The following is a 25,487-nucleotide window of genomic DNA, read 5'->3' on the forward strand; positions in this document are numbered from 1 at the left end:
TAGTTTTAACAAACATGCCTTACTACAAACATTACCGGCTTGCATTTTGAGGCAAAACAAAGAGCACTGATGTATTTTAAGATATGTCAGTGCAAGTTGTTTTTAGTTTGGAAAGCTCTTACATTTATTTTAGTCTAGTCTAATCCCTACCCGGGAAATCTATATGTTCTACTCACAAAACCCTCATGTGCATATATAGACACAGGAGAATGGCAGCTGAACTGAAAAGTAATTGTAAAGTATCATAAATACACCTTTAGCGTCATCTGGTGCACAATATTGTAATTGACTATTTATTAAGCTCAGTCAGTGGTGGCCCACGTCCAATTTCACTTCAAAGCATGTCTCAAAGCCACATGCAAAGCAAATACAATGGGAATATAGAGTAACTCTCTTTCTTTCTCTCTCTTTCTCTCTCTTTCTTTCTTTCTATCTCACTCGCTCCCTCTCTCATTCTCTCTCTCTTTAAACAATGTAGGTAAACAGATAAACCATTTGTAAATGTTACAGTCACTGAAATCTATTAGCTACATGAGCTGTTCCCTTTAAGAACACAATACAAGGAACCGGTTACATTGTTTTCCTGGACTCCCTGTGAAGACAAATGCATTTCCTGTAACACAGTGAAGACCAAACACATCAATGAGGAAAAAAACATGTTTGCTCAAATTTTACTTTAAGGATATTGTATCATATTATTTTCTTTATGTGTAATGTTTACATATTTTAAAACAATTTGAATATAAGGCTTTAACACTTCAGTATTACAGTAAATTATATTGTAGCTGCGATTATAAAAAATGTTGGCTGTTGGAATAAATGATAATAATGATATTATTTTTATTAGATTTATTTTATTTTATAGACACAATGGTGCAATATCATATAAATAATTTTGAAATGTCATATCTAATGTGTATCTTCACTATGCAATATTATTTTTTAAAGTACTATTAAAAGTAATTAAAGCAATATTATCATTTCAGTAGTGCACCTGAATTTCATTGTAGGAGTGACAATAAAGGAAATCTAATCTATTAGGCTATTGGTAATGTAACATATAATTTAGTATATATATAATCAAGTTGTTTGGCTCCAGTGTCTAAAAAACCTTCTCCACAGAGGTGTTACAAATGCATTTTAAAACTATGCAATGGAAATAATTTCACCAATCCATGCATTATTTCTTCTTCAAATTTTTTTAACATTTAACCTTGGTGTATACTAAACTAACCACCCACAAGGGCATTTGAATATATGTTTATTTATGTGATGTCAAAACTCTTTGCTATTCACTAAAAATATTATTTGCCCCTAGGAGGACAAATAAATGAATCATGATAAAAGTAGAAGTAGTTAGAAGCTGTAATCACTGTTACATTGTTTTAATGGCGATGATGTATACTATAATCCAACATTTTTTTTAAGTAAGGTGGAAGTCGCTCTGCAAAGGAGAAACAAATACTTCTCTTCTATGAAATTATATCACATTCACGGCAACGTTTCAGATCTTTCGCCCCAATGCTTTAAACCAATCACCACACGTGTTGCTCTCGTCGAAACCGTCGTGCAACCAATCATCGTCTTTGTTCTTCGCGGGGTGGCAGTGTGGCGGTAATGTTATGGAGTTTTCTCTCCTGCTCATCAGTGACAAATAGGAAACGCCAGGCCTACTGGAAACGATTGATTTTACGACAGTAAATCATCAGCATTCAAGTGGTGGCGGTGAATAAAATCATTTAAGTCCTGTATGAGATCCTCAGAGAGCATCGAAACATGGTGGTTCTCAAAATTAGAGACCAGGTGAGTGATGTCCTAAACAGCTAGCCGAGCTAGGCTATAAAAATGCTAACACGCTAGTGAACAAATCAGCAACCTCGCAGATTTGACAAAGTCTTTTAACTCGAGCACTAGAAAGCTGTTAAATTTTGAAGTGCTGCGTTGTATTGTAACTGAAGGTTTAGTCGAAACGTAGTTTTTAGATACGATATGTCATGCAGCAGGTATGTAGCTAAGAGCTGCAAAGCTAGATGTGCGCAAGCCACGATAACGATATCAATATAACGTATTTTGTATGAGATGTTAAATATATACTTTCTTGAATAATACTGTGAAATATGTCAATCACACCTTTGCCTGATTATTATCTATAGGGCAACAGTTGGTCCATTGAGGTTAGTGAGTGGTTAACATCCTTGTGTGATAATGGGTATGAGGATGCACATATATTCATAGTTTGTTTTTATGAGTTTGATGCATAGTTCAACTAAAATGAAACTGATATCTGCATACCTAAAAACAACTTTGATGAGTGCATGACAGATGTATGGTTTCGACAGTATTGTACGTATGTGTAATCCAGTCATGCGTTGTAGTTGTACAACAACGATTGGTTTTGGTTGGGTCATTGGCCATAACAGTTAGCACTTTACATCTAATGTGTTATCTAAACTTATATGAGAGGTTTCCAGAGAACGAAGCACATTTAAGTATAGATTGAGTAGCCTTGTCAAATATTTTTAACATTTAACCTAATGCTATGCTACTTTTGAAAAGGTCTTTTATTGCTGCCATCATAAAATAACATCACATTTCATCCATCACCCGGTTATGCAAATGTCAACAGGTTTTTATGATCTCAAAAAAGGTGCTTTGGTGGGTCTTATTATTTGCTCTGTTATATTCTCATTGTGAGCTATAAGGCATAGTGACCTTTTGTTTGGACTTTTAATTTTATTTAATTGAACTTTACTTTATCGTATTGTTCTTGTATATGCAATTCATTCATAGAGTAAGATAAACTAAGAGTAAGCTGAACACATGTATACATTGCAAGTCACTTCTGTACACATCCTAAATGCATAAATATGAATGCAATGCAAGTGTATACATACACTTGCATTGCATTCACAGTTATGCATTTTGGATGCGTCCAGAAGTGACTTGCAATGCATTATTGGTTTGTATGTTGTATGTCTTTCTGCTGGGAATCAAGCCCATGACCTTGGCTTTGCTAGCGCTGTGCACATCCATTTGAACTACAGAAACACAACTCTGTTTCTGCCTGCAGATATGTGTTTGCATCGCTAAGGGTGTGTGTGTGCGTGTTGTCTCTAGCAAGGGAGGATGAGGAGATGCCGAAGAGCCCATCTCTATGGTGATGGCATTATCTAGAGGAGCTTGTTTAATGGAGACATGGCACGATCGCACCTCTTTAATAGACATTGACTTATGTATGCAACAGGGTGCATGAGACAAACAGAGCCTTGTCTCAGCATAGAGCCGTAATACGCCGCTAATGGAGTCTTTTCAAACTAAGGTTTCTGCAGGCACAAGTGCTTATTTGTTATGTTGTCACGACTGTCTGTCAGTCAGTATAAGGCTGTTTTTAGTCCTCACTGACAACCTGAACAGAGAATAACTAGATGAGACAAAACGATCTGGTTAGATGTACTCTCTTGTGTTATTGAATAGTAGATTTAGTGTGTATAAAACAAAGACACCCTTCTTCATAGTATATGTTAAATTTGGTGTATATCACTTGTATAGGAAATGGTGAAATTATGTTGAATGTCTTGCGATTCTTGTTGTTCTCCTGGGGGGGTAGTGCATGGTATAAACCCTAAGGCAGATTAACCCTGGGCTGTTATCATTTTCACATTGAGCAGCTAGAAACCATTTCACAACCTTCAAGAATGTGTGACTGAACACTTCCTGTTACTTTGTCATACTGTACATACTTCCCATACGTCTCAGCAAGTCTGTACTGCAGGGAATGTGGAATGCATGTGTATTGTTTGTGATGCCTGTTTTATATGGCAAAGCTGGAGATGCAAGAATATAGATAAATAATGTTTCTGCACAGGTTCAGGTGTCATTCCTTTCTTTGCATACTTTGCTTTTTATCACATCTTATCGCTTGCTTAATATTTCTGTTTGTGAAAATTGGTTAATTATGTATTTACAATCAATGGAAACAGATGGATTTATATGCTCCATCTGCTCTTTTCACATTGTTGGATAACATCAATGAACACTCTTTCATGCAGTGATGAGCGGTATTAAATTTTGCCTCTTAAAAAAATATTTTCTTTATTTTTAAAAACTCTTAAAGATTCAAAGATACTAAATGAATGAACTGTGTAAAAAATATGTAAGAGTATTTGGATTTTCATCTCTTATCTGCACTGTGAACAGTAAATTTGGTGGATATTTACTTTTTTTAAAGTCTGATAATAAGAAAGCTAATTTGCAAGATTGTGTTTTCTGATTTATATTAGGGATGTTAACCGATGACCGTTTGACCGATGGTTGACCGTATCAACGTTAACCGGTCAAAGTTGTCGGTTGTCGGTTAAAAAAAGGGATCTGTAAATTAGGCTATTATAGACAGTGGACTAAACCCTACTACAGTTAGTCATCTCTTTCTTTCCAAGATCTTTTTGTGTGAAGTGAACAAATCCCTCACACTCAGTTTTTCATAACTGGTCTGTTTGTACTTTATAAACCAATAAAAAAACATTTGGCGCGAGGTCACGCATGTTCACAAGGTTTGCGAAAAGTAAATGCTACAGGCTATTTTTTGATAAATTCCTTTATTCGAATAGTAAATAAAATACAGTAATACAATAATTAAAATTAAAGTCTCTCCTGGTTGTGTTCCAAATTATTAACATTTATGTCTTTTAGGCTAACAGTAAAGTGCAGAGTAAGTTTTGTTTCTGTAAATCCTCAGCCATGATTTTTACCACTTTATTAAGTTTTGCTTTGTAGAAAGCATTTCTTTGAAGTGAATTTCGTTTTGTATAAATTGTATCTTAATTTTAATAAATGTTTAATCAACCAAATGCATGTATTTATTAAATAAAAAGCAAATATAGCAGTATATAATTACCGGTCCGTGCATGAAGGCGCCGGCACTGCGCGTTCACTTGCATTGCATTGTTAATTAGAACGCACCTCATCATAAATAAATAAAACTCAGCGTAGGCCTATATGCCTCATACAAGCATTAAATATCTTTGCTGCATTTGTTCTAGAACAAAAACAGTGCGAGACCTGCTTTGGCCGGTGCGTCTTTTACACATTCTGAAGGTGCCCGTTTAATCCATTGGTTTTATCGTGTTGCAGTCTATTAGGCAACATTCCGCATAAGATGGGTTTAGATTTGGAAATACATTACATCTATATTTCAGTGGTAACTGAAAAGGTGATGATGATCATCCTCCTATGTCTTTAATATTACTACCCCAAACTAAAGCGCAGTCTCTCTTCTGAGCTGTCATTTTATTAAATGAGCCGCGGCAATTTTCAAATGAGCTTCACAAACGCCTTTATTTTCAAGTTCAACGCGATCACCTAGTACCTAAACTATTTCGAAACTAAGCACGGCGCCGTTTGCGGGACTCATGTTTCGCGCTGTAGGGGATTTAAAAAGTATTGTGAGGTCTGTGTGTGTGTGTGAGCCGGAGGCAGAGCGCAGAGAGATGCGAGTTGCGAAATTGCAGGCGCGGCTCGAAATGGCTGTTTATTTTAAATAGCATAGCATATTTTAAACTAATAGGCCTATCAGTTAACCGGTTTCAACCGGCCAATGAGGCTCGGTGGCCGGACAAGAAAAGTTTTCGTTTTCGCCATCCCTAATTTATATGCTGCTTAAAAACACCCTAGTTTGCAATAACTGAATGGTTTTAATACTTCAAAAATTGTATTGTTATATAATTTTCAGTTTTTTTATGTATTTCATTATTACTCGGCTTGATTTTACAAACTTAAAGTATTATTGTATCGCATACCGCATGATTTAGCAAGTTATTGCATTTTTATTTAATATTTTGTGCAAAAAAGGCATTATGTAGTTCAATGGAGCAGAGTCCAGCATTAATACTGCCCAATACGGTGCGAAAAAATGCCTGTAGTTTGAAGAAATTAAGTCCAACATAAATACTGCCCAACATAAAAAAACAAAAAAGTTAGGTCCTGTTATCCAAATAATCAGTTAACTTCACGTCAGATAATCTAATGCGTTAATAGCTGTACAAGAAAATGCATCTTTAGGCACAATTATGCAAGTTAAATCATCTGTACAATTTCTAAACAAGCATTGTGACCCTGGACCAGAAAACCAGTCATAAGGGTACATTTTCTTTTTTAATTAAGATGTATACATCATCTGAAAGCTGATCTAAATAAGCTTTCCATTGATATATGATATGTTGGGATAGGACAATATTTGGCCGATATACAATGATTCTCAGCGGAAAATCTAGAGTCTGATCTAAAAAAATCTAAATATAGAGGGAATCGCATTTAAAGTTCAAAGTCCAAATAAAGTCCTAGCACATATTACAAACAAATGGTTTGTTTTAGTGCTCTTTACTGGCTAACAGCTGTAGTGACATTGTGGACTGAATTGAAAAAATTTAAGCTTGAATGGGAAATCCCAAAGAGCTTGTAGGCGAGTTTCTGACCAATATTGTTTGTGATTTTGCTACATCCACGATAAATGCAGATACACACTAATAAAATCTGGCTGATAACGATTCTGAATAACATCGACGATATTATGAACAGCTTTTTCATGTACTATGGCTTTTGATCATAGTTATTTCAGATTGATAGTTTGAGTTGTTTATAACATGCATTTAAAAAACAACATTCGTCAAACATAATCATTATACATATTCTTTATTATCATGAAAATACCTGAAAAAGTTTAAAGAACAGCAATATAAATATATTCTTATGGCATTACCTAGAGATGCGAGTGTAAATGGTTTTTCTTCTGTGGCCCATATTGAGTTTCTGCATGAGAGCGCCCTCTGGCTTTTGGATGTAGCGGCATTTCACCATAATACAATAAAGGAACATGCCCACATTTTGGGAATTTAGCTTATTCAACGTATCCCCCGAGTTAGATAAATCCATAAATACCTTTCTCATCTCCGTGCGTGCTGTAACTCTGTCAGACGCAGCCCCCGCTAGCTTAGCTTAGCACAAAGACTGCTCCAGCTAGCATACTGCTCCCAATAAGTGACAAAATAACGCGAACATTTTACTGTTTATGTGTTGTGATTTGTATAGTAACACTGGGTACAAATAACAAGGTCATATAAGACACAGCCATCTTTTAACAGTATACATACTGGGAACTATGTTCTCAGAAGGCGAAGCACTGCTAATTGGGCGGAAAGGCTTTCGGATTGAGAAACGGACAATATCTTGCCTCATTGTTCCGCCCCCAAGCCAGCGGGTCATCACTGATATCAGGTGCCTTCCCTTGCAAAAAGCGCACTGACTCCACGCCTGCTGGCCGTTTGTGTTAACACGAACCTGTAGACATCTCACTGCGAGATTGTACTTTTATATTATTTTTCATAGTTTGTGACGTGCACACCACCGCAGGTCGCACTTCACCACCACGGTGGTTATTACAACCGTTCCAGCCCTAGTCGTATGGCTGGTTTTGTATTCTAGGGTCAAAATTGTCCATTCGGTGTAATAATGTGATTGTTGGCCCTTTTTTGTAATCGACATAATCTGACATTGATGTGTTGTTAAGCTCTAATTAGAATGCATCCTTAATATCCCAAAACTTGTTTTAATGAGCTATTGTCTTTAAAATGGTCTCAAGAAACAGAATAATGAAGAATGGTTGGCATTGTAACTATTATTGTTGTATCTTTCTATTCCGATTGAAGTTTTTACATTGAGCATTTTAGTTCGGATTGAACATTTAAACCAATTACAATTATCCATGTAAATGCAGCTAAAATGGCTTATCATGTATAACAAACACTACCCAAACTCTTACTAAAGGTCTCCCCTCAGGACTCTACTAAAATGTCACAGTTCAGCCAAGTTTCTCATTGTCAGCTCTTAATTCTTCTCTTTTTTTTCCAGCCTGCCCTGCTAAAAGCTATTTTTAATGTCGATCCAGATGAAGTACGCTCTCTTATTTTCAAGAAAGAGGATGTGAATGTCCAAGTAAGATTTTTACCTGTTTTTTATAGAACCACTTGTTCATTACAGGCTGAACCTTATTTAAAGGCACAAATGTGACAAGTCTATTAATTTATTTTAGGACAATGAAAAGAGGACACCCCTGCATGCAGCTGCCTACTTGGGAGATGCTGAGATTATAGAGCTCTTAATATTATCAGGTAAATTCATGTGGAATATTCATCGTGATGAATACATTTTTTCAACCTTCTCATGTCTCCATTTGATTCCAGATTCTTCAGATGTGGCTTTGATGTATTGTTGTGCTAAATTTGTCTATAATGAATCTGTCTGTTCTGGTTGGCTGTAGGGGCGAGGGTAAATGCTAAAGACAACAAATGGCTGACTCCTCTCCATCGCGCTGTTGCATCCTGCAGTGAGGTACTGCGATCACAGAGCGAAAATCTAGTTATAGATGCTCTTATAAACACACTCCTGAATATTTAAACTAAAAGCCCATCTGATCAATTGTGACCTGAGTTGAAGTTATATAAATAACTGAATTACAGACTATCCACCCACACATTATTCTTAAAAAAAAAATAAATGAAATGCATCAGATTATTCATCAAGCTTTTTGTTTGGCCCCTTGCCTTCCAGGAGGCGGTGCAGGTTTTGCTTAAGCACTCTGCTGATGTGAACGCTCGAGATAAAAACTGGCAGACGCCTCTGCATGTGGCCGCTGCTAACAAGGCGGTGCGGTGCGCTGAGGCGTTGGTCCCACTGCTCAGCAACGTCAATGTATCTGATCGGGCTGGACGAACCGCCCTGCACCACGCTGCCTTCAGTGGCCACCTGGAGGTCAGTAGACATGCATTTGAACTCTTGGGTTTTAAAAAACCAAGTGAAAGCTTACTGTCAAGACTGCAATGTGCATTATATCCATATGAATAGATATTCATATTATATAGCTGTGTATAGCTAATGAAGAAATGTTGCAGAGAGACACAAATGAAAAGCCAAAACGGGGTATGGGAGTAAAACGGTTAAACACGAAGCTATCAGAATTGGTGTTTAAAACCTGTCATGGTTATATATTCAAAGTAAAAATATGTTGGGCTTCAGCACCAAAGACTGTATATATAGTTTTAAGCAAAAACATATGCTAACACAGTTAGCTCCCTCTTTCAGACTAGCAGTCCTGCAGTTTCACTTATGTTGTTGGGTTCATGGTCTAGCATATTGCTGTTGCATTATCCAACAGTTTCATTGCATTTTTCCTACTAATTGAATATTCGATAAATAGATAAAAAAAAATGAAAATAGGCTGTGCCTGAAATAGCCCCATAAATCCTTATTCACTATTAAGTCATTAGTCCACTAATATAGTTCCCTGAACGAGTGAATGAAAACAAGTGACTAAATTTGGACATTTGAGCTTGCCAGAAGCGCTGCAGTGTGCCTTAATCTTCCAGTTCATTCGGCCCGAGCTTAATTGGATGACTAGCGGTGAGCTATGAGGCTAGCAGAAGCACCATATAGCACAAGCTTCTTTTTATACAGCATGCAGCACGGAGTATCAGGAGTTACATGACAATGCAAGACAGTGGGTTTGTTAATAAAAGTTTAAAGTTTTCATTTTTAAGTAACTTTGGAGCAGATGCATCTGACTTTATAATTCTTGCTTTTGCAGTGGGGCAGTAGCAAGTGAAATCACATACCAAACTATTCGACAGTATTTTCATTACTAAATACTATAGACTACTAGTATTATTGAGTATTCGTTTGGTTGTTGCAGGCCAAATGTCTTGCGATCCTATTGCAAATCTTTCAATTTTTTAACATAAACATTTCACTAATGTTTGAAAAATTACCTCTGTTTTAAAAGTATGCATATTTTTTTTGTCAGATGGTGCGAATACTGCTCTCCAGGGGAGCCAATATAAACGCATTCGATAAGAAGGACAGAAGAGCGATCCATTGGGCAGCATACATGGGTGAGTGTAAACCTGTAACAATATGTCTGATGATATGCGTGTCTTGAAAGTCTTTTAGATCATCACCTTTTTAAAATTTGTGTCTCAGGTCACATGGAGGTGGTGAAACTGCTGGTATCTCATGGTGCTGAGGTGACTTGTAAGGATAAGAAGGCATACACGCCTCTTCACGCTGCTGCATCCAGCGGCATGATCAGTGTGGTGAAGTACCTGCTGGACCTAGGGGTGGATGTGAGTGTAAACATCTGCCAAACCATCAACCAGCTTTACCTTTGGCATTGCTAGCACTATTCTCTGCTAATTAAGCTACAGTATTAACAAAGATGAACACGAATTTTGATGAAATTCAGCATTTACTGTAGTTTGTGTTCATGGAGGCATTTGTTCAAAATTCACTTTAAAAGCATTAAGAGAGCAGACTGCTCTGCATATGAGAGAATATGTAGCTAACTGAGATGCACCACAGGACTTAAATTCATGCACACTTGTGTTCTGCCTCATGTGGTCTTTCTTGCATGACATTTACTCTTTGGGTTTGATTACAGATGAATGAGCCAAACGCGTATGGGAACACACCGCTGCACGTTGCATGCTACAATGGCCAGGATGTGGTGGTTAATGAGCTGATCGAGTGCGGCGCGAATGTGAACCAGGTCAACGAGAAGGGTTTTGCCCCACTGCACTTCACCGCTGCCTCACGTCATGGAGCGCTTTGCCTTGAGCTGCTCGTTGGCAATGGGGCTGATGTCAATATTAAGGTGGGTCTTCAAGATACTGGAATACTGTGCAGAGCTTTCAAATACTACCGTATGCGATAAGACATCCCACTTGTAGGTGTGCAGGTGGCAGCATTGCATACGATGTAGCTCAATTTGATCATTGCATTGAATATGTATAGGCATCCATTAAATTTCTATTAAGCTAAGCTATAATAACCTTGGAGTGATTTGCCATTTTCACACAGAGTAAGGATGGTAAGACCCCTCTGCACATGACTGCAATCCACGGAAGGTTCTCAAGATCTCAGGCGATTATTCAGAATGGTGATGTGGCATTTTTTTCTATTGGTACGGTGCACACTCGCAGTATCTAACAGCGTTTTGTTTTGTTTGTATGTGTAGGTGCTGAGATAGACTGTGAAGATAAGAACGGGAACACTCCTCTGCACATCGCTGCTCGATACGGACACGAGCTTCTCATCAACACGCTGATCACTAATGGAGCTGATACAGCCAAGTAAGAATCCCCATTCCACGAATTCCCATTAACTTAATTATTGAATTTATATGCTGTTCCTGACATCCTTAAGACTCATTTTTGCAAAGAGTCTTCTATCAAATATGCATTTAAACAGGTGGACACATATTCAGTATTCTGTATTTGTAATCGTTATCCAAGAATGTCTTAATTGATCCCTCATGCATAGTGAGGTGCGGCTGTCTACTCCGTCTATGTGATTTTAACTCCCACTGTTATTTTTCCTGCAGGAGAGGCGTCCATGGCATGTTCCCACTGCATTTGGCTGCTCTCAGCGGCTTCTCGGACTGCTGCCGTAAGCTGTTGTCATCCGGTAAGCGGCATCTCTGCTGAATTAGGCAGGCGATGTGCTTTCTGTGCAAGGATTGATTTTTCTGCCACATTGCTTACAAGGATGTACTGAGCAGTTGTTGTTTTTTTTGCAGGCTTTGATATAGACACCCCAGATGACTTCGGAAGGACCTGTTTACATGCCGCTGCTGCTGGCGGGTAGGGATTCATACCCACCACCACCTAGTCCAGGGATTCTCAAACCTGTTCCTGGAGACACATTTTCAAACTCTTTCTATTTACACACACACACCTGATTCCACTCATCAGCTCATTAGTAGAGACTCCGAGATGGAAAATAATAGGGTCAGATTTGGAACAGGGTTGGGAAAAACTGACCTAGTGTACCCCAATGAACCTTTTTACTCTTTGAGAGTGCTTTGCAGTTTTTTATCTAAACATGTTTGTCGCTGCAGGAACCTTGAGTGTTTGAATCTTCTGCTTAACACGGGGGCAGATTTCAACAGGAAGGACAGCTTTGGAAGGTTTGTTTTAGGTCCTTGTATAAATGTCAGTCTGATCACAACTTATTCCTTCATTATGTTTAATAATATTTCCTTTTAGAAAATGACTGATAATGATGCTTAAGCCAACAATCTCTTTTCCAGGACACCTTTGCACTATGCAGCTGCAAACTGCAACTATCAGTGCCTGTTTGCTTTGGTGGGTTCAGGAGCCAACGTCAATGAGCTTGACCAGAGGGGCTGCACCCCCCTCCATTACGCCGCTGCTTCTGACGCCGATGGAAAGTGAGTAACGCCGTCACGGGTGATTGTTAGATGGGAAATGCTCGGAGCAGTGTGAATTTACAATTCCCTCACATTCCCTATCTAGGTGCCTGGAGTATTTACTGAGGAATGATGCTAACCCAGGGATCCGAGACAATCAGGGCTACAATGCAGTACATTACGCCTCTGCTTACGGACATCGCCTCTGTCTAGAGCTGGTGAGGGATCACTTAAAATCATGTGGTACAGAATATTATCAGATGAGTTTCTACTTCAAATATTTTTAACACGTTTTTTTGTCGTCTTAGATTGCGAGTGAAACTCCTTTAGATGTGGTAAGTATTGTGATGCTCAACATAAAGACCTGTAAAGGGGAAAGTAGTCAATTTTTTTATGTGTACGCAAGGGTACAGCCGGATTTTTGAAACCCTGCATATATTGTATGTGTTGGTCGTGCATGCGCCAACAGAAGAATGCAGTATGTTGCCCAATAGATGCATTGCATTTTGTCATAATGCGCATGCGTTGAACATCTGCGTACACGCATGAGTCAAATAAACTGTACTTTGCAAGGCTATGTGTTCAACCATGCGCGTACATGTAAAAAAACTGACTATTCTCCGGGCTTAAGATCCATTCTCTCTGTGGTCTGACTTTGACCTAATCAAGTATTTTTTGTCTTGTCATGAAGTTAATGGAAACCTCAGGGACAGACATCTTAAATGACTCTGATGTACGTGCTCCTGTCAGCCCGCTCCACCTGGCTGTGAGTATAATCTGTCTGTTTGTTCAACAAATATTAGCAAGCACCAGACAAATAGAAGAGGAGAATATTGTGGGCTTGCTTGGTTATAATAAAAACTTGAATGTTATTGGTCTGTCTCAATAAATCATGTATTTATAACGAATACTTTTCTCAGAAACCTGATCCCTATGTGGCTGTACTTATTTACTCTTATGGTCTTTATCATGTTTATTGCAAAATAAACACAGGCAGGTTGATCAGGACACATTACTCTTTAGTGAATGGATATTCTTTATTAAATGTAAACTGGTAGGACTTCCTATAATACTGCTTATAATATGTGACATTTGTCTTTAGGCTTACCATGGGCATCACCAGGCTCTAGAAGTACTTGTTCAGTCGCTGCTGGATCTTGATGTGAGGACAGCACAAGGACACACGCCGCTGGACCTGGCTGCCTTTAAAGGCCATGTGGAGTGTGTGGATGTTCTCATAAACCAGGGGGCTTCCATCCTGGTAAAAGACTACACGCTCAAACGGACACCCATTCACGCTGCCGGTACGTCTTTAAACGCAAAATTTGATTATTGATAGTGTATTGTTGTGTAATGTGCAAAATTACTAGTGATCGTAATTTGTATGTACTTTTAATTCGTAGCCACAAATGGACATTCCGAGTGTCTGCGTTTGCTAATTGGGAATGCAGACATGCAGAGTGCAGTAGACATCCAGGATGGAAATGGCCAGTATGTATAACATCTATAAACATCTATTTTCATGTGAGGAGTTCAGATGCAAAACTCTCTTCGGTGCGTCTGGCACGTTTGTTTTTGTAAATGAGCAAGTTTTTCAGGCTCTCATATTTAGGTTCAGTAATTTCACTTAAATAGCATTGAAAAGAATTTAGTGAGTAATTGAAATGCTTTATTTTCACAAACTTCAAGAAGTCATTATTTATTTGGTTTTTAACAAATTTGACTCTTTGGCTGCAAAACCCTCTTAAGTGCATGCAAGCTTTTTTGGTAAAAACCTCAAAATTAAAGTCCGAAATGGTAAAAATGAAGAAACTGAACCACAAGTTGTATTAAGGTCCCAGTACAATTCACACCTGGTCGTTCATCCAATTCGTCTTCCGTGCACTTAGAGGACTTTGGTAAAAAGCTATGTGGCGTTTAGCTGATTCTGCCAACAAAGCAAAGTTTCTGAATGGCCTGAGGCTGGGATTAATTGATTGGAAACAAAGGTATTTGATGAACATATAATACATGCTGAAAGCATTTGGTTAATATCATTACATAATTTTGACGAAGGTAGCGTTTAGCGGCTTTTGCATCTGAGCTCCTCAATGATTCCTTAAAGAATGTGACTTGACTAGAAATGGTCGTGTACTACCATAAACAACACAAATAATGTGCATATGTATGTGACATTTAGTTTATATAAGTATGAACATAAGTATATGTTCAATATTCATCAAGTTTGTTTACTACAAGTACTCAAAAGTACTAGTTTACTCTCACACATTGCTACTCCAGTAGGGCTGTAACGATTAATTGTGCATGCGCGTTTTCTCAATGAATGAGTTACGGTGAAATCCCGGCACATCTGAACGCCAGGGGGCGCTCTCATGCAGAAACTCCCTTTGTGCCACAGAAGAAGTAGCATTACAAACGCTATTCCAGGAAGTGTCTACAGGAATATTTATATTGCTGTTCTTCAAATTGTTTCAGGTATTTTCATTATAATAAAGAATATTTTGAATGATTTTTATTTAGCGAGTGTTGCTTTTTTAAATGCACGTTTTAAACGACTCCGATTCATAATGATTTTAGATTGATAAGGACTTCCTACTGACCAAATGCCCTAGTACAGTGGTTTTCAAACTGGGGGCCGGGGCCCCTAGGGGGGCCGCGAGATTCGTGCCAGGGGGGCCCCAGTTTTATGACATTTTATGAAATACATTAATTTATCATGAATTCTGTGTAATTAAACCTAAAACAATAAGGCTACTAACCAAAAGCACTCATTTTTTGTATAATTTGATGTTTTTTTTATTAAAATGTTAAGTTTTAGAACAGTTTTTTGTCACAAATTTTCTTTGGGGGGCCGCGAAGGAATGCACCGTACACAAAGGGGGCCACATGCTGAAAAAGTTTGGGAACCACTGCCCTAGTACACGCACAAGCTGTGCATGAAACAAAGAATCGCAGCCTTGCGATTCAGAATCGATTTCAGACACACGATTTAATCGTTACATCCCTATACTCCAGTATTGATCATGCTGTATTAATCATATCTGTGTTTCTCAGGACTCCTCTGATGTTGTCTGTGCTGGGTGGACACACCGACTGTGTTTACTCCCTTATTAATAAAGGAGCTAATGTAGATGCCAAAGACAAGTGGGGTCGCACTGCTCTGCACAGAGGGGTAAATCATGACTTTTAAGTAGAAAAATAATCATAATTGTACTAGTTCTTTTATGGTACCTCGCAGCATGTTGGATTAAGTTGAGCATGTCTGTTGTTTCGTCCAGGCTGTGACGGGTCATGAGGAGTGTGTCGAGGCTCTGCTGCAGCACAGTGCCAGTTTCATGGTACGGGACTGTAGGGGACGCTCACCCGTGCACCTCGCGTCCGCCTGTGGCCACGTTGGGGTTCTGGGGGGATTTCTGCATGCTGCCCAGTCAATAGAGACCATTCCTGTCATCACTGACCAACAGGGCTACACACCCCTTCACTGGGCCTGTTACAATGGTGAATAAACACTCACTAGATCATGTATGTTTACATAAAGTGTCATGATGAGACAAAGTCAGACACGAGTTAAAATCGCATGAACAAGTCAAATGCCTACTTTTGTTTCACTCACCTGAATGAAAGTGAAATATTTGACTGTAGAGATTCACAATGCACACATTGATTTAATGCAAAATACGAGCTAATGGGTTGTTTGCAATGCATTGATGTTTGTTTTATAATTTTAAAATCAATTGATTTTTATGTATCTAGCCTTTTTAAGGTCAAATCCCAAAGTATTCTCACCCTCACATTTTCACCTGCTGGACTCTGATGGTCTTATTTTCTTTTTGACAGGACATGACACTTGCGTGGAAGTGTTGCTGGAGCAGGAGTTTTTCCATAAAACCGAGGGGAACACGTTTAGCCCCCTTCACTGTGCTGTGTAAGTGGATTTGTGTTTTTTTGTGCGCATTAATGTTTGAAACGTATGTGAGTATTGAAGCTTTATTTTTTGACTTTCAGGATAAATGACAATGAAGGAGCAGCCGAGATGTTGATAGACACTCTTGGTCCTGCCATCGTCAATTCGACAGATTCTAAAAACAGGTACAACTCTACTATTATATATTTTATTAAAGGTGGGTGGGTAATAAATCCTATTTTACAGGAACTGTACATATAGATGGTTTAATCGGACGCAGTCCTGTTTGTTTAATGGTCTGACTAGTGGCTAAACTGAACTAAGAGAAAATACCTTTTGTCAAAAGTAACAAATGTTTTGGTTTCCCAAAAATGAGGGGAGATTGCAAGCATGGATCAGCGCTATTTGAAGGGAGGTTTGGCAGCCAAGATTGCATACATTTACAGTAAAGTTAGCTAAGTGTAGTTTTTGATATGCTTTAGCTATGATTTGAACTAAGGTTATCTACTTGTTGCTTATTTTGCTTGTTATCATAAATAAACTACTCTAAAAGGAACGTTTGTTATCTTTTTTATATTGTTTATATGAGTATACAGGACATTTTTCTTCTAATTTCATAATGCATAAACCTCTTCCTGTTTCCTATTATTTACTGCTTCACTGTAATACTTGAGTTACGCTTAGAAAGGGATAAAAATATAAATGGCACCAATTATGATCAACAAAGCCATCTACAAGCCAAACGCTTGTCTTTGATAGAGTTTGCAGGGAGGTTGTAGTTTTCTACCCCTCAGTACTGAATAACAGAATGTGCTACAGATAATTGCATATTGCAGACATTGATTAAACTCTGGAGTCTTATAGACTGCGATTGTTTCTTCTCTGTCAGGACTCCCCTTCATGCTGCCGCGTTCACGGATCACGTGGAGTGTCTACAGCTCCTGCTGGGTCATAACGCACAGGTGAACTGTGTGGATGCTGGGGGCAAATCTCCTCTCATGATGGCCGCTGAGAACGGCCAGACAAACGCAGTCGGTGAGACTCTTAAGTCTGTGTTTTTCATGTGAACGATTAAATGATTTAAGAGTTTGTGTGGTGACGCCGATCTGTGTTTTGCAGAGGTGTTGGTGAGCAGTGCAAAAGCAGACCTTACGCTGCAGGATGCCAAGAAAAACACTGCGCTCCATCTGGCCTGCAGTAAGGTGAGAAACGCTCCCTCAGTTCTTCTGTATGGCTTTTTTATTAACAAAATCTCTCAAACTTTTGAGATCTGTGCCATGTTGTCTTTCATTTGGGTTTGTGTTAATTGTCTTGTCATCACTGTGAATCCATGTTTTGGAAAGCAACTATGGCAATGGCTTGATGTTTTTGTTATGCATTGTATTGTTTAATCTCTGTAGGGCCATGAAACCAGTGCCTTGTTGATCTTGGAGAAGATCACTGATAGAAACCTCATCAACTCCACCAATGCAGCTTTACAAACGTGCGTGCACAAGATTTGAGCATTTATTTAGCTAAATTACATTATAAAAAGTAAAATTCCTTGTAAGTAAGTCTAATTCAAGATTGTTTGATGTTAATGGTGTTCATTTTCTTCCAGGCCTCTGCATGTCGCTGCTAGGAATGGCTTGACCGTGGTGGTCCAAGAACTACTAGCTAAGGGGGCTAGTGTGTTAGCTGTGGATGAAAATGGTAAACGTTGATCATTTTTAATTTTATGAAAATCTTGATTATTGTTAATGCACAATACTTCGGCAATGCTCAAAACAATAACAGTAGATATTGGAAGTTGATGATATTTAAGAGATAATGTATAGGCAGCAGGTTGTTTTTGCGGAGATAAGAACTCATGGTATGATCAGGACCTGACGTAAAACCTTTGGTCTTGTATTACACTGAAGGGACTTTTTTTTTCAAGTTTTAAAGGAAAACACCACAGTTTTTCAATATTTTACTATGTTCTTACCTCAACTTAGACGCATTAATACATGCCTTCCTTTTTTCAATGCGTGCACTTAATCTTTGTACAGCGTGTTGTGAATGTGTTAGCATTTAGCCTAGCCCCATTCATTCCTATGACTCCAAACAGGGATGAATTTAAAAGCCACCAAACACTTCCATGTTTTCCCTATTTAAAGACTGTTACATAAGGAGTTACACAAGTAAGTATGGTGGCACAAAATAAAACTTTTGTTTGGAGCCATAGGAATGAATGGGGCTAGGCTAAATGCTAACACATTCACGAGGCGCTGTACAAAGATTAAAAGTGCACGCATTGAAAAAAGATAAGTAATGTATTAATTCATCAAGTTGAGGTAAGAACATAGTAAAATATGGAAAAACGATTGTGTTTGCCTTTAAAATAAGACATTCAGATGTCACAAACACACTATTTGGTTTAATCATTTGTAAATATACTGCATTTTATAACAGCTAAGGGGTGTTGTTAGGCTATAAAATGCACTGTAACCCCATTGCTTCGCGGGGGTTATTGCTTTTATAAAACGGTTACTTCATATGCATAACGTTAGCAGGATTTTATAAAATAAAACACAAATAAGCTTTAATTATATTAGTACAAATATTACTCTTCCGCCAAACAAAGTAGTTTCTTAGAATCAAGTGTGACTGAAACAGAGCGCAGTTACCAACCAACACAGATGCAGCAAAGACACAATGAAAATATGATTTAAGACTGTGGTGTTTATTTTTATAAATCAACATTCATCTAATTTATACATTAACATTTATATTGTGCAACTGTTAAAGTGATAATCGAATATGCTTGGAAGCATGCTGAACTCTTTCCCCGTCAGCGTTTTTTTTTAAGTTGCCACCCAGTTTTAGTTTAATGCCTTGCAGAAAAATTATCTTCTTAAGATAAACCTAAAATATCAAATGAAAGAACAGACCATCCGCTTTCAAACAACAACAAATAAAACCGTTTCATCCTACCTTCATTTGTTCTCTTATCACCTCTCAGATTTTTAGCTAAAAGTGGAGATAATTCCATTTATTTTGAATAACTTTTGTAAGAAATCAGATTCAGAGTCTGATCAAAACACGCTGTTTTTAGTGTCGATTGAATGCGTCAGTGTTTAAGTTGGGTAAGATCGCCACCCAGTGGTTAGCGGAAATATGAATTTCCTCAAGGAGTGTTTTCTCTTTATCGACGAGATGACTCAACAATATTTATTGACAGTTATCTGGATATCGCCATAATTGTGCAATTGTATACAAATTAAAAATATAATTAAAGACACTGGTGTTTATTTTCATAAATCAGTACGCAGCAACAGTGGCACAGTGATACTTCTGTAGTGCGGTCTGAACCGTGGGTTTACCGGGGTATTTTATCACGGCTTAGAACGTGTTTCAACCAATCAGAATGAAGAATCAGAACTGCCCGTTTTATAGTCAAGCATTTATATTGAACTATGTAATAAATCAGCAATAATGTACAGCCATTATAAAATGAATAAGTGTCCTTGATATATTCATTTCAATTCAGACTCTAATAATCCAAATTCTTTCTATTTTAAGCTTTATATTGTTCTTTCAATCTTTTCTGACCATTGTGCAAGAACAGTACTCTTGCATATTGATATTGGTGTTTACATACTTATGAAAAGTCTCGCCTCATGTCTCCGACAGGTTACACCCCCGCCCTGGCTTGTGCTCCTAACAAAGATGTGGCAGATTGCCTGGCGCTAATCCTGGCCACAATGATGCCAGTGTCCCCCGGAGGAGTTGCGGTGCCCAGCCTGGCATTCAGCGCCATCAATCATTACACCAGCCCCTCAAAAAGCGTCACATTTGACAGTCTGCCCATGCTCCGCTCCGAACACAGCTCCTATTGCAGCTTCAACAGCATCGGGCGCCACGACGGCTTCTACAAGGACGACGAGCTAAATGACTCTGACTCGGAGACCTACTGAGGCTGAGGAGAGGCGCACATCTTGTCTTAATTACCGAGCGGCCGGCCACTCCGCGGAGCCTTAAGAGTCTCTACCCGCAACGCACACAAGAACGTAAATGTATTCGTGAGGCCCTCCCAGCCACTTATTCATCAGCGCAACCTCTGCCAGCACGTCTCGCCCATTTTGAGATACCTCCGAGTACTGTGCTTCACCCACACAAATGCGGTGGATCGGTGGGCAGACCTCCTGATATGGCAATAACAAGACAAGAATCAGCAGCCTGGGACCAATGTTTGCACATAGGCAGTTTGACACTGTCATTGTGATTTTGGGGATTATTCAACTCCTTTATGATCATTAGGGAGGATTGGAAATAGTCCCTTACTAAAGACTAGGGGTTGTTGTAATGCTTTCAACAGTTTAAAGTCAAGTGTGCACTTCTGAATTGATCATTTAACAACTTTGGGGGAAAATGATTTATTTTTTAAAATGTGATTTTAATACAAGTAAATTTCTCTGGCCCTTTGGGGTGGAAAATCACAGATTTAGTAAATAGTTTCGAAACTACAAGGACATTAGCATTGTTATGCTTTTGGTCACGAGCATGAGTGAAGTTAAAAGCTATCTGTCTCCATCTTCAGTTTTAGGATAAATTATTCTTTTATCTATGGTATTTATTTTACTTTCCATAACTATTATCATCATCATTGTGTGCCTTCATGAATTACTGTATGGAAGGATGGGCAGCTTGGAAGAACAAATCTGCAATGTAGAAGGAGAAGTTACACAACACTACGTCTGTGAAAAGCACTGAAAATGAAGAGGCAAACGGCTCCCAGCATGCTTTGCTCAATGAGGATGAGGAACACTGTGTAAACCAATGGTAGAACAGAATTTGATCTCTTTGTATGTTGATATATGAATATAAATATATATTATATTTTTTCTGGCTCTTATTAACATTACATTTTCGGGCAGGTATGTTCATTTTGATTTAGCAAAACAAAACCACTGAATTCTTCTGTGATGGCCTGTCAGAAAACCTGTCTCTTTTCAAACTTTGATTTTGGAATGATTGAAACTGGAAATCTGTTTAATACGGCTTCACGGCTGAGTGGGGGTCAGCAGGTATCTGCGCTTGCTTTCTTGTGGTAAAAGGAAGGCGAATGGTGCAGTGAATGGTCACTGCTTTCCCCCGACTCAGAACAAGAGATTCCTGTATATTTTATGGTTGATTAAATAAATGAGTTGAGTAATTTGAATCAGTTTTGTCAATTTGTTTAACAAAACTGTCTTGCGATTCAGAAAGCAAGGTGACTTATTTGTTGTCTCATGTTATTTCTCATTGGGAATCTTTTGAGATCCAACACGTGTAATTATAATGTACACTCGATACCGCCAGTCATTTCAAAGAGTTCGAGAGATTCTAATAGATTTTTATGAATGCATTTAGTGATGGCTGGAATAATGAATACTTGAGGAACCAAAAATATAAGTCAAAAATGATTTTAAAAAAATGCAGAAAGCATGAAAATTGATTGATAGAGATTAAAGATGTGTTACCCTGATTCTTTACTAAGTATAGAAAACCAACAAATTTTATTTAAAGCCCTGAATGTTGGTAGTAAACATAACAGAAGTAGATAAGCAAAAGATGAGATGGCAGTGTACAATTTTCAGAATAATTCCAATGAACTCTCAGTGCTTCTGTATTGCCGTTCATTACAAAGAGTTCATGAAAGTTCAACACCTGCAGTCTTGTTTTTCTGCACTAACTGGTGGTTCAGGAGAGTTCAGATAGTTTATCTTAAAAGGCAAGCTTAAATTATTGCTTTATCTAGCTTGTCTTGAATGCTTGTTTTCCGGATTGACTGACTTAAAACTAAAAAAGATCCTGTGTGTGGGAAGTAGGAAGTCTTGCACTATGGTTATGTGTTCATGTTATAATACTGTATGCCATTAAAAAATGAAAAGTTGAGGCAACTTATAGTTTTAAGTTGAATTAACTCAAAATTTTAAGGCAGCATGAACACTTCATATGATTTTTTTAAAGTAAAAAAATAAATCTGGTGTCCCCAGAGTGCGTATGTCAAGTTTTAGCTCAAAATACTACACAGATAATTTATTATAACGTTAAAATTACTTATTTGTAGGCCTGAGCAAAATGTGCTGGTTTTAGTTGTGTCCTTAAAAATGCAAATGAGCGGACACGATGGTTGTTTTAAATTGAAACTGAATTGTGCTGTCATTTTTTTTTCCCTCTTTCTCTTTGCATTAAATGGCATTGTGGTGGTTGAATAGATTAAGGGACGATATTATTGTAATTGGCCTTGCTACCTAATTTTTGCTTGTAAAGAAAGGTTTACCCAAACTAAGTTACTGGGTTGCTCTTTTCATGTTTTCTGGGTTGATAGAAGCACTTGGGGACCCAATTAAAGCACTTGAACATTGAAAAAGTCAGATTTTCACGCTATGACCCTAAATCTATGAAATATATGCATTATCCTGCTAGAAGTAGCCATCAGAGGATGGGTACATGGTGGTCATAAAAGGATGGACATGGTCAGAAACAATGCTCAGGTAGGCCGTGGCATTTAAACGATGCCTAATTGCCACTAAAGTGTGCCAAGCAAACATCCCCCACACACTATTACACCACCATCACCAGCCTGCACAGTGGTAACAAGGCATGATGGATTCATGTTTTCATTCTGTTTACACCAAATTCCGACTCTACCATCTGAACGTCACAACAGAAATCGAGACTCATCAGACCAGGCAACATTTTTCCAGTCTTCAACGGTCTAATTTTGTTGAGCTCGTGCAAATTAGCCTCTTTTCCTATTGTAGTTAAGATGAGTGGTACCCGGTGGGGTCTTCTGCTGTTGTAGCCCATCCGCCTCAAGGTTGTGCATGTAGTGGCTTCACAAATGCTTTGCTGTATACTTCGGTTGTAACGAGTGGTTATTTCAGCCAAAGTTGCTCTTCTATCAGCTTGAATCAGTCGGCCCATTCTCCTCTGACCTCTTGCATCAAAAGGCATTTTCGCCCACAGGACTGGATGTTTTTCCCTTTTCACATCATTCTTTGTAAACCCTAGAAATGGTTGTGCATGAAAATCTCAGGAACTGAGCAGATTGTGAAATATTCAGACTTGCCCCTTCTGGCACCAACAACCATGCCACACTCAAAATGGCTTAAGTCACCTTTCTTTCCCATTCTGACATTCAGTTCATGGAGTTCAGGAGATTGTCTTGACCAGGACCACACCCCTAAATGCATTGAAGCAACTGCCATGTGATTGGTTGATTAGATAATTGCATTAATGAGAAATTGAACAGGTGTTCCTAATAAGCCTTTAGGTGAGTGTATAGTCTACATATCTGTACCTAAATGTTGTATATTAGGACCATTTTACTGCCGGAGTGACACCAGCAACTTAATCTTAAAATGAACTTCAGCTTAGTCATTTATGGTGATGCTGTGGCAATACATTTGTAATGAATAAACTGCAATGCGTTGTGAAATTGGAAAGGCAAGGTAAGATTTCTCCTTCACACCTCTGGATGTTAGAAAAAAATAATGGTTAGTTTTGTAGCATATTCATTAAAATATTTCCTTTAATTTCAACTCCTGTGTTTTGCTAATGTGTCCGGTTTTCAACATTCATTATGCCCATTTAAAGGTTGAATCCATGAATACCACCATCATTATAAGAGGCTATTCTGAGCTGTACGTCTCTAGGGGAGCCATGATGACGCTATAAGGTAGCTTAATTATATCAATTATGGCACTTAGAGTTAGTCCAGATTTTCTTTGAACAAAAAAAGAAATGCCAATTTGCCAGAAGGTGAAAATTGTTCACATGTGGTATACATCATACACTGTGTATAAAAGCAAGTGGAAAGAGCTTTAGGGAAACAGAAGCGACCCAGCTGCAAACTGACCCGGCGGCGATAACAGGCATTGCAAACATGTGAGTTTTCTGGTCAGGTAAAGCTATCTTGGTTGTTTGAGACAGGTGATGATATAAGAGGCTTTATGCTGTGACTGCAATCTATTGTGCATCCAGGTTCACACTGTTGGCTTTGATGGCACTATTGATTGTCCCGGTTGAGTCGGACATTTCAAACACAGATCAGTGGAAATCTCTGAGTAACCCACAGAGCAGGAACCTGGTAAGTCAAACACTTTTGTTGCTCCATCCATATTTTCTGTTTGAATCATTTGATCCATCTGCCAGTGGATAACTTTTGCAAATTCTGAGAGCTTCTTGAATATTTTTAATTTACATAAAAGTTGTAAAAGGTGTTATTGAAAATAAAAAATAATCACTGTTTAGAGCTGCTTATAATTCATACTTATGAGCACAGGACATTTATTGTTGACAATCAGAGATTTTGTGGTTGTCCAATAAATGAATGTAGAAACTTTTTATAATGTGTTACACTTTAAATGTTATGAATCATATTTTATGAATCTGTCCAATCTTTAGTTTTTTCAGATTCTGCAGTCGTATCTTGCAGGCAGAGACAGTGAAGCTCAAGCAATGGACAGAAAAGCAAATGTGAAGGAAAACAAAAACACCAATACGCCAAATAATGGTTATGACAAATACAACCTCTTTCTGCACAATGACATTTATGATGCTTAGCTGAATATTGTCCTTTTAGTTCTGTGATGTTTAATGTCTACTACAAAGTAAATTACAGTTTAAAAAATGTTATTATATTATTATTAATGCACACAAAGTCATTTTGTCTGTAATGATCTTTTACATAGTAAAACCTCTTGCTTAAAGGAGACATATCATGCTAAATCCACTTTCTTGGCTCTTAAATGCATTTTGTTGTATATTTGTATTGTTTATAAGTACATAAAAGTTGAAATTAGTCTCTTCAGGTGCTTTGTTGATATCTTTATATTCTGTTTTGGTCATATTTTCCAACCGGTTCTGATTTTTCTATTATCTATTACGTTTTTTGAACAATTACGTCACAGTATTTGCAGCGGAACTGCTAAATAAGGACATCGACTTCCAGCCCAACACTACGAGCAATCCGCCATTTTATATTTCTCGCTGCGATATTGTAGTCCAAGCTCAAGGATGCAGAAGTTACGAGAGCGTAAGAAATGTACTCACATCTGTGGGTAAAGTCATTTTTGTGTGCCCGAGGCACTTTAAGGATAACTACTTCACCAATCTCCGCCAGTATAAAGAATGAATTGCCGATAGACTTCGTCTGATTGAGGGGTCAATTACTTCTTTCTTTGGAGACGACGAGCAGAGCACTTCGGTAAGCAGTTTATAACTTAAAGTAAAAAAGTAAAGTACACGGTGGTCATGGTTTAGCAGTGCTGTTTCTCACTCCGAAGGCTGCAGCCTGCGGAGATCGCTTTTGGGCATCAA

General features: G+C 38.2%; 2 protein-coding genes across 2 annotated transcripts; both read left to right on the forward strand.

The window, feature by feature from the left end:
* Window positions 1–1,600: 1,600 nt before the first annotated feature.
* Window positions 1,601–21,339, forward strand: ankrd28b (ankyrin repeat domain 28b). Its single transcript, XM_065261323.1, has 28 exons — window positions 1,601–1,803; window positions 7,903–7,986; window positions 8,084–8,162; window positions 8,312–8,382; window positions 8,602–8,802; window positions 9,851–9,938; window positions 10,027–10,169; window positions 10,484–10,696; window positions 10,903–10,981; window positions 11,060–11,174; window positions 11,426–11,508; window positions 11,621–11,684; window positions 11,942–12,010; window positions 12,134–12,274; window positions 12,360–12,471; window positions 12,562–12,588; window positions 12,945–13,019; window positions 13,356–13,557; window positions 13,657–13,744; window positions 15,308–15,425; window positions 15,532–15,751; window positions 16,091–16,178; window positions 16,259–16,342; window positions 17,047–17,192; window positions 17,277–17,359; window positions 17,558–17,640; window positions 17,758–17,849; window positions 19,812–21,339. The coding sequence occupies exons 1-28, from the start codon at window positions 1,777–1,779 to the stop codon at window positions 20,093–20,095; spliced, it is 3,159 nt and encodes a 1,052-aa protein (XP_065117395.1). The 5' UTR covers window positions 1,601–1,776; the 3' UTR covers window positions 20,096–21,339.
* A 2,188-nt stretch (window positions 21,340–23,527) lies between these two features.
* LOC135743597 (uncharacterized protein C2orf66 homolog) lies at window positions 23,528–24,870 on the forward strand. Its single transcript, XM_065261397.2, has 5 exons — window positions 23,528–23,617; window positions 23,763–23,844; window positions 23,975–24,053; window positions 24,150–24,255; window positions 24,573–24,870. Coding segments are annotated over exons 3-5 (267 nt in total). The 5' UTR covers window positions 23,528–23,617; window positions 23,763–23,844; window positions 23,975–24,051; the 3' UTR covers window positions 24,732–24,870.
* Window positions 24,871–25,487: the final 617 nt, after the last annotated feature.

The sequence above is a fragment of the Paramisgurnus dabryanus genome, chromosome 13, assembly GCF_030506205.2.
Source record: "Paramisgurnus dabryanus chromosome 13, PD_genome_1.1, whole genome shotgun sequence".
Lineage (NCBI taxonomy): Eukaryota > Metazoa > Chordata > Actinopteri > Cypriniformes > Cobitidae > Paramisgurnus > Paramisgurnus dabryanus.